We start from the raw sequence: 10735 nt of genomic DNA on the forward strand, positions 1-10735 counted from the left end.
TGTACTCAATTGTTTGCCATCATCAAAAAGGGGGAGATTGTTAGCTTCAAGGTTTCACGTATTAATTTTGATGATAATAAACCAACATAATTATTAATCAAAGAACACTTACTTGTGGTAATCTTATTTCTGCACAAGTTTATTCATAAAAGAAGATGATGATAAAGATCAAGACAAATACGGGAAAGAGAATATCATGTGAAGAATTTACCAAGGAAGATTATTTTCGGAGAGTCAATCTCCAAGCATCATAGAAGGAATAGTATTTGAAAGTCAAGTTTCAAATATTGGATGGCTTACTACAATATTGGAAGAAGAATCTATGGAAATTATGGAAGGAAAATTTTTCAAGGAAAGTTGCTAAAATTATGGAGAAGATCTATTATTTTATAGAAGAAAGATAGTACAAGGCCAAGGAAGAATATATTTTCTATGGAAAGAAAATATATTATGGGCATAGTATATTCTATATTATGGAAAGAACTTTGGACAACTAAAGAGAATATTAGTTAGCAAGGAAAGTAAATTCAAAAAGGATATTCACCACAATTTGTAGAAGAAAAGAAAGCCGTTGAAGATTTCATACAAGGAAACAAATCAAGAAATATCTATTTGCAATCTGTCAAGATACAAGGAGCCTTGCCAATCTATCTAAGACTATCAGAAGCTTTTAAGCAAAGATTCTTACCTACAATTATTAAGGAAAGTCTAGCAGGTGCACAAAAGAATATCAATATTCAAAGACTTAGTGGCCATGCTTGGAAAGATCAAAAAAGAATGATTATCATATTCTGCAATTAAGGAGAGACTCACAAGGAAAGGATTTCAAGCAAGACAAAGACAATATTATGTCCAAGTTAATAAGAAGCAATCTAACTTTGGACAAAAAGCCACAAATCATATTTGTTCGAAGGAGGATCTCATGGCATGACCAAATTTATATCAAGGCTAGATATGGAAACAGATATTACTCCAAGATTCGAGGGAGCAATGGATGCAACGAAGATCGCGATAATATTCAAAATTCTCTTGGGTTATGCAATAGCCACAACAAGTTGAGAGGGCTATAAATATACAAGCTCAATGATGGAAGAAAGCATGCAGCCTTCTATACAATTGTCTATCCAACTACAAGTTCTTTATTCTACTCTTAACAAGCATTGTAATTCACTTTAGTAGATTTACTGTGTACACAAAAGAGAGAAGAGAGACAGAAAAATTGGAGAGGCAGTGTGTCCGGATAGGTTGTGTCATTGTTCGTTTCTTTGGTGAGCGAGTAAAACCAAAGGGTCGTTGTTGGTAAGCGAGTGAAAACCAATCCTGTAAACGTTGGTGATGAACGTTGAAAATCACACAAGCTGTACTCAACACAAATTATAAAGAGCTCAAGAGATAACATCCTTGCAACCCAAGGAGACTGGATTAGGATACCACATTGGTTCCGAACCAGTATAAAAATTCCTGGTGTCATTTACTTTATTGCTCTCATATTATATTCTGTTCTGTTACTGTTTATTGTGATTAACACTTGTTTAAATCAAAAGACTAACAGTTCTGTGTAGGCTGTCTCCGCATAAGTCGACTAGGTCCGAAGAATAGTCGACTAGAAATTTAAAAAGGCTATAATTCAACCCCCTCTTATACTTTCAAAAGCGTGACAAACTCTCCATCAAAGCTTATTGCATGTATCAAGGATAATGTGAATGCAGAAATCTGAGGCACGTAATAAAGTTGTGAGACAAAACAAAGCATCACAACTAGTGAGATACATAATAAAGTTTTTCTGCGAAATACCTAGTGTAAATCCAGATGCAGTCGTCTTTTAATATTTTGTGTAATTAATGTTGCGCATGTGATGTGTTCCCCAGGTCAACCTTAATTAATCGAAGTTCCCATCCCATATATTTTTTTTTTTTAAGAAAGCAACTCTTTCTTTGTTTCATCGTATATATAAGAGTTTACTTGCTAACGAAAATACAGTGTCATTACTCATTACACATACCATTTCAGCCATATCAGAGGTATGCCATTTTTCTCTTGGTTACGTACTGAAGCTTTTGTTGTTTTCTTTTTCTTCTTCCATTTGTATTTTGGTACTCTTATTTGTGTTTCTTAATAGGAGTAATATATATCTTTTCTTAATGTATTTTATTGCAGTGATTTTGCAGCTGGTTGCCACTTCCAAATACTCCTGCATTGCAGATCTGCCATTGATAGGTTGGTTGCCCTTAATTACTCATCATTTGATTAAACTTAAGAGCAAAAGAGAACACTTGTTGTGGCTGATTAAAGTTTTGGAAAATACATAAACATAGAGGGTGTGTTTGCTATGTGAGAATTTTTTTTTTTTTTTTTTTTTTTTTTTGGAAAACAGGTGGTTTCTTACTCAAATTAGAATTTTGATTTTTTTTAAAAAAAAATATAAAAAGATAAGTAATTTTACTATTTTGTCATAAATTTACTGATATTTTTAATACTTACTCCCTCCGTTCCGATTTATGTGAACCTGTTTGACTGGGCACGGAGTTTAAGAAATGAAGACTTTTGGAATTTGTGGTCCTAAACAAGTCAAAAAGGGGCCCAGAGTATTTGCGTGGTTATAAAAGCTTCTCAGTAAGGGTCGAATTGTAAGTTTAAGCTAAATTGTTTTCAAATTTAGAAATGGTTCATTCTTTTTGGAACGGACCAAAAAGGAAATAGGTTCACATAAACTGGAACGGAGGGAGTACTATTTTTGTATTATTTTCCATCAGCAAATGAACTTTTGTTTTATCTCAACTCAAATATTTTTATCTATAAATTCGGAATCAAATTATTTTTTTTATTAAAAAATTTGGCAGTTTTGTATAGATATAAACTATCATATCTATAGAAAAAAATTACCATACCTATAGACATAAATTAGATTTATCTAAGATCTATTTCATTCAACTACTTTCATTAATTATTGCCAAGTGACTTCTTTTTAGCTTGGCACTTGGCTTAACCACAATGCATACTATCCTCCTTTTAATATAATATAGATAGATATAGATTGTTGAGCCTTAATATTAAAGAATATTTTTCAGAAATGCATATATATTCACAATATTATTCTTTTCACTACATATTAAATATAAATCATGTGTTTGGATTATTCTCGTGCATTTTATTTTTATTTAATTCTCCTAAGTAGAAGTCTTGTAGAAAATAAAAGATGCAACTATTCATCCTTAAAATATAGATATATAAAACATATGTGCTAGTTGGAGGTAGCAGATACTTAATTGATTAGTTGAGGTGTGCGCATAGTTCGAAAGAACACCATTATAAGAAAAGATATACTCCCTCCGTTTTAATTTATGTGAACCTATTTCCTTTTCAGTCCGTGCAAAAAAGAATGATCCATTTCCCTATTTGGAAACAATTTACTTTTACGCGATTTATAGCTACACAAAATATATATGCCTCATTTTACACCACAAGTTCAAAAGTCTTCTCTCTTTTCTTAAATTCTGTGCCCAGTCAAATGGGTTCACATAAATTGGAACGGAGGGAGTATTAAACTGCATTTCTGCAACTATCAAGTGGATAATATTTTTAACTGTATTTGATAGCAATTTAGTCTCTTTATACAATACAAAACAGTTATCCACCATATTATTCATTAAAAAATGGGTTGGAAAATAAATTTTTCAAAAACGGGTCAAATATGGATAAGAACCATATTATCCACTTAGAATATGGATAACCAATGGATAATTAATGGGTTTAACTTTTACATTTGTAAAGCAAGTTGGGGGTTCCTCATGTTTGGGAGACTAGGAATTCTCCCAAAAGTGATCATATTCAAGAAGCCATGGATAATACGGATATTCATATTATCTGCCGGTTAATCCATTTTTTATCTGTATTAAATATGGGTTGGGTCGGATAATTTATCAATTTTTGCATTACCCATTTTTGACTCGCCCATATTCGACCCGACCTGCCCGTTTGTCACCCCTAAATACAACTATTACGAGAGCATAACCGAAAGGTATAACGTTCGGTTAATCAGAAACCATTGACTTGTTGCAACTGACATTATATCTGTTCTTCTCTATGTTTTTGCCTCCCTTTTGCTTTACTGATCATGTTATTTATAGCACCATTGACCTCTTGCAACTTGCAGCTTTCAGGTGATAATTGGAATACAATAGATATGGCTTATGCTAGTTTTGCTTCTCTTATGAGAACAATGGAATCCGTCTTGACATCCAATTCGCTAATGCAATCTCTAAGAGAAGAATTTCGCGCTCTTCATGATAAAGTTAGTTCCCTGGAAGTTTACCTCAAGAATTTTGAGAAAGGCAATGTTTCTGAGGAAATGACAGATTTGGAGATACAGATAAAAGAAGTTGCAAATGCTATCGAACACACAATTCAACTGCGACTAACAGAATATGCAATGGCAGATGATGAAATGCAGAAACAAATGGCAGATGAGAGGCTCTATGATAGCCTAAAACAAGTAGCCGAGGAGATTGATCGTGTCCAGAAAGAGTTACCAAAGATTCAAAATGAAGGCAAACAAGCATCAAAGGAATCTTTGGTTCAAGATTTAAGTTCAGGAAAACATACTCCGAATGTGGAGAACAATATGGTGGGACGTGATGATCAAAGAAAAAAGTTGCTAGAAGATCTGACTAAAGGCTTCAATAGTGAACCCAAGGTCATCCCGATTGTCGGGATGGGGGGCATTGGTAAAACAACTCTAGCAAGAGACGTTTACAATGATGCATCCATTCGACTTCATTTTGATGTTTGTGCCTGGGCTACTATATCGCAACAACACAATGTAAAGGAGATCTTGCTGAGCCTTGTGCATTCTGCAAAGGGTGTTTCATTTTACATGGACGGTGAGGCAGAGCTAGCAGACATGCTACAAAAGAGTTTAAAGGGTAGGAGGTACTTAATTGTATTGGATGACATGTGGAAGAGTGAAGCATGGGATGATATTAGACTATGCTTTCCAATTCAAAACAATGGGAGTCGAATATTGTTGACGACTCGTAATGCTGAAGTAGCTTGTTCTGCTGGTACAGAGAATCTTTCTTTGAAGATGGATTTCTTGAATCCAGATGAGAGTTGGAACCTTTTTAAAAGTGCGGCGCTTACAAATGAAGCATTGTCATATGAGTTTGAGAGCATTGGGAAGCAAATTGTATACAAATGTCAAGGGTTACCACTAACTATTGTCACGGTTGCTGGGCTTCTGTCCAAATGTAAGAGGACAATAAAAGTTTGGGGAAATGTTGCTAAAGATGTAAAATCATTTGTCACAAATGATCCCGACAAAAGATGTTTACATGTTCTCTGGTTGAGTTACAATCACTTGACCAGTGATCAAAAATCCTGCCTTCTGTATTTTGGAAATTTTCCAGAAGACAGTGAGATTTCAGCGACGCGATTGTTGAGATTCTGGATGGCTGAGGGGTTTTTGAAGTTGGATAAAGACTCGGAAGGAGAGGCTGAGAGGTGTTTACAAGATCTTATCGATAGATGTCTAGTTCTTGTCAGCAAGAAAAGTTTAGATGAAACAAAAATTAGAACATGTAAGGTTCATGATCTAATACATGAGCTGTGCTTGAGAGAAGCTAAAAGCCAAAATGTTTTTGTCCTGAATGACTTTGTATTCGATGATTCGGATGCAGAAAAAGCTGACATTGTACTTGATGATGAGCTATATTCTGTCGCTCCAGAATGTCATCATATTAGTAGGCATAAGATCCGTCCCTTTAAGCGATGGACTGATGGTGATGATATTGACTATGGATCTTTTAGGGCCCTTCTTACCCGTGAACATCATCATTTGATTAGGAGGCATACAGATGATGTCGACAACAATCTCTTGAAACGAACTCGTTCTATTTTCAATTTAACTTCATCTAAACGAACTCGTTCTATTTTCCATTTAACTTCATCTCTTGTGAACTGTACTCTTGGATCAGAGTTTATTCAATTCAGTTTACTCAGAATCTTGGACTTGAGCCTCATAGAGTTAAGAAGTTTCCCTCCACAGATACTATGCCTCATTTGGTTGAGGTACCTAATACTGTCCAGTCGTGGCGGAGGTTTTGACATACCTTCAGATATTTGCACGTTATGGAATCTGCAACTATTCATTGTTGAGCAGGATGGTTCAAGACGTGAATTTTTTCCTCAACAAATTTGGGAACTATCGCAGTTAAGGCATCTTAGGCTGTGTAACTTTTATTTGCCAAATCCATTAAGTGTATCTGTTGACGAAGAGAGTTACTTGACTTTCTCAAACGTACACACTATTTCTGGCTTGTCTCCAACTAGTTGCACAAAGGAGGTTATTTCAGGGATTCGGAATATTAAAAAATTAGGATTCTTTGGAGGTAAACGCGACTATGAAAGGGTTCAAGAATATAGACTTTTGGACAATCTTGTTCATCTACATCAACTTGAAACATTGAGTTTTGTGGTTAAGAATGAGTGGATATCAGGCCAGATTGCACGAGTGACCATTCCGAGTGCTCAAGTTTTTCCAGCAACGCTCAAGACATTAAAGTTGGTCAAAACTCGTCTAAGGTGGAAGGACTTGGACATCATAGGTGAGTTGCCGAATCTTGAGGTGCTGAAGCTGAAATTGTATGCTTGTCGAGGCGAAAAATGGTGTCCAATTGCAGGTGGATTTAATCAGTTGAAGCTTTTGATAATTGAGAGAAATAATTTCAAGCACTGGGAAGCGACGGATGACACTTTTATTGCCCTTGAACGCCTCGTGATTAGAGATTGCCGTAAGTTGCAACAGATACCCATTGAGTTTGCAGAAATCAGTACACTACAACTAATTGAGTTACAAGGTTGTAAGCCCAAACTCAACACTTCTGCTGCAGAAATTCAACAAGAACAAGAAGACATCGGAAATGAACCTGTGCATGTTCGTATCCTACAATCATATTCAAGTGAGTATAACATTACATGAACTTCCCATAATTCGTTATAATTTATTAAGGCTGCACTCGTTAGATGTTAGATAAAAAAAAAAGCAAATTAAATTAGAAAATAGTACTGGTTAAAATGGTGTTAGATGTTGTTGTTTTGTGTAGTTGTAGATGAACATTTTCCGTTGAAGATTTGACGCCTTCTGTGCTTTTATAATGTTGGAAGTCTAGTTTTACCTTGTATAAAGAAAAGACCCCAAGATATTTTAATTCTATGACCTCATGATGATTCAGATGATGATTTAGAAGATGATGATGATGACGACGACGACGATGACAACAACACCAAAGAAGAAGAAGAAGACTGATGATGATGATGATGACCGACGAATTGATCAGATTTATCATGGATAATGCAAACTTAGATTTGTTCATAGTTCATAATGTAAAAATAGTCTCCCGCATCGGCTAAGCGGCAGGGGGCTTGGTCTCCTTTATGGCTTTGGCAATCCTCCCTCATGAGCTAGCTTTTGGAATTGAGTTCGGTTCAATGTCTATATTTTATCATGGTATTAGAGACGGACTCATCCCAATTCTTTGTTTCATCGGATATTAGGCCCCCATCTTATATTGTTTATGCTCCACTTGACAGGTCTGGGCGTGCGGGGGGTATTGAGTCTCCACTTCGGCTAAGGGATGGGGGACTTATGCTCCAGTTGGCTTGGCAGGCCAGGGCGTGCAGGGTATTGAGTCTCCCACATCGACTAAGAGATGGGGGACTTATGCTCTAGTTGGCAGCTGGGCGTGCGGGGGGTGTTGAGTCTCCCACATCGGCTAAGGGATGGGGGACTTGCTCTCCTTATATGGCTTGGGCAATCCTCGCCTCATGAGCTAGCTTTCGGGGTTGAGTTAGGTCCAATAAATCAATATCCCCAGATTCTTCATCTTGTATTTTTATTTGTATTTGTTTTCAAACAGGTAAGGATCATAGCCTAACCTCTGTCTCTGTTTTGCTGTATTTCCATTGAAAGTTTAGTTTCCCTTCTTGTCATTTTATTAAACTGAAATGGAAAAGAGCACTTGTACATTCTGTTCAACATTCTGTTATAGACTACGGTGTTAGTTCATCTTTATGTTTTTTCATATGTAAATGTATATGAAATTATACATCAACATCTGCAACTTACTTCTTGAATCAGAACTGAATTCTAGTTGAGATGTAACATAAGCATTTTACCTCAGAACTAGATATGGATTTGGAATTCTTAGCATATTAAGTTACTGGTGTTGTTCGCTACTGTGTTAAAACACAAAATCAGAAAACTGTTAGAAGAATAAAAGAAACCGAAAAACAGTAAAGAATAAGAAATATTCCGAGTCCACAATTTGCTTGTGCGTCCTTAAGGAATTTTAACCCCCTCACACGTTGCCAAGGTAATGGATTAAATCCTCCCAGGATAAAATGGAATAAACCTTCCTGCAACAGTGGCAATACAAACTGCAGGATACCAACGAACTTAAAGAACGGAGCAAAATCACACTTACGAATTTGAGAGAGAGAGATTGCGAATTAGAATGCAGTATTTTTTCAGAAAGAAAGAAGTTCTGTAATGTTTTTGGTGTGTAAAAAACGAAGCTATGCCTCAGAATTTATAGGCAATTATTGGAAGAGGTGTGATGTTTGTTCTGGAAAAGGTGCCTTTTCAGAAGTTACGCCAGGACCGCGGCCAGAGTGGCCCTCTGAATCTGCAGCAGGGTACTCTTATCGATCGATCATTTGACAAATCCGAATCTGAAGCCGAAGCCGAAGCCGAAGCCGAGCCGAGCGAGCGAGCGACGACGGCGCGAGGGATCATTCTCTTCAACTCCTTTTAAGAGCTTTAAGAAGTGATTCTATATATAAGCACACAAATGTAGTTGTCCCTCACCAATGAGGGACAAAGTGCAAGTCAAAAGCTCACTTCATTCAAATTTTCATTTCCCTCCATTTTATTTCCCACCATTTCCAATTCACACTCTTAGACTTTAAAGCCCAATGCTTAAAGTCTTTGAAGCCCAATGCTTTAAAGTCCAACAATCATGGATGAAAACTGTGTGATTTGCAAGTAAGGATTAATTACATCTGGATAAGTAGGTTTCCCTTTGAACTTTCCGTAGTGAACATATGTCGGATATACTCGGTCAATCGGTAGATTTGATATCTTTGAACCGTCGAACTTTAGTGTATACCTAGACAACCATATGTCACACAACCAATCCTTAACCGTCTTTTGGTTCTCATTGTTGTGTTCGTTTCAGCCATGAACACCGCCTGGTTTCATAAGTGCGTAGAGAATTGGCCTTACAGAATTCTCATTGAAGCGGCTTCCACTTCACACTTACATAGGTGATTCCTAAACGTGTAATCCTTTAGATTGACACTATTTGATAAATACCACATCAAACTTAGGTAATCATTAAAGAAAGTGTAAGGTTCTATCCTTGTTACTGAACATTGTCTTCATCACGAGAAGGGACCAAAGATTTTACTTAATGTTGAACCGGTCAATCACAACTTTATTTGATCTCCTTGAACCTAGATCTCGGAACATCCAAAATTCTAGGTAGAGTTACCGCCATGTTGACTTGTCCTCGGCCATAGTCTCATTCCCTTAGATGATTTCTCAACTCCCTCTCTAGTTAAGCCTTTTGTAAGCGGATCCGCCACATTATGCTTTGATCTTACATAATCAATAGTGATAATTCCACTAAAAAGTAGTTTTCTAACGGTGTTATATCTTCGTCGTATATGACGAGACTTTCCGTTATACATAACGCTCTCTGTCCGTCCTATTGCAACCTCACTATCGCAATGTATGCAAATAGGAGCCAAAGTTTTTGGCCAGAACGGAATGTCTTCTAAGAAATTTCGAAGCCATTCAGCTTCTTCACTGGCTTTATCCAAAGCTATAAACTCTGATTCCATTGTAGAGCGAGCGATGCACGTTTGTTTGGAAGACTTCCAAGATACTGCTCCTCCACCAACAATAAAAACATATCCACTGTGGATTTTGTTTCTGTTGAGCCGGTTATCCAATTTGCATCATTATATCCTTCGATAACTGCGGGATATTTATTGTAGCGCAAAGCGTAGTCTTAGGTATATTCCAAATATCACAGAACTCGTTTCATTGCCATCCAGTGATGTTTGTTTGGATTACTTGTGAATCGACTAAGTTTACTTATTGCACAAGCTATATCAGGTCGTGTACAGTTCATGATGTACATTAAGCTTCCCAACACACGAGCATACTCCAATTGAGACGTACTTTCACCTTTATTCTTTATAAGATGATGATTTAAGTCAATTGGAGTTCTTGCACTTCTAAATTCCAAGTGTTTGAATTTTTCAAGTACCATTTTCACGTAATGTGATTGAGACAAAGCTAGACCTTGAGGAGTCCTCTGGATTTTAATTCCTAGAATTACATCGGCAACTCCTAAGTCTTTCATATCAAACTTACTAGCAAGAATACGCTTAGTAGCTTGAATACCGGCAATATCTTTGCTTATTATTAGCATATCATCAACATATAAGCAAACAATGACTATATGATTTGGAACGTTCTTAATGTAAACACATTTATCACATTCATTAATCTTAAAGCCATTTGACAACATTGTTTGGTCAAATTTCGCATGCCATTGCTTGGGTGCTTGTTTTAGTCCATAAAGGGACTTAACAAGTCGACACACCTTCTTTTCTTTTCCCGGAACCACAAACCCTTCAGGTTGGTCCATGTAAATTTCTTCCTCTAGAT

General features: G+C 36.5%; 1 protein-coding gene across 1 annotated transcript; it reads left to right on the plus strand.

Annotated features, from left to right (window-relative positions):
• On the plus strand, positions 1950 to 8119 carry LOC109226489 (putative late blight resistance protein homolog R1A-10). Its single transcript, XM_019391254.1, has 4 exons — positions 1950 to 2021; positions 2158 to 2217; positions 4154 to 7504; positions 7588 to 8119. Exon 3 carries the CDS (start codon positions 4184 to 4186, stop codon positions 6974 to 6976), a length of 2793 nt encoding a protein of 930 aa, XP_019246799.1. The 5' UTR covers positions 1950 to 2021; positions 2158 to 2217; positions 4154 to 4183; the 3' UTR covers positions 6977 to 7504; positions 7588 to 8119.

The sequence above is a fragment of the Nicotiana attenuata genome, chromosome 6, assembly GCF_001879085.1.
Source record: "Nicotiana attenuata strain UT chromosome 6, NIATTr2, whole genome shotgun sequence".
Classification (NCBI taxonomy): domain Eukaryota; kingdom Viridiplantae; phylum Streptophyta; class Magnoliopsida; order Solanales; family Solanaceae; genus Nicotiana; species Nicotiana attenuata.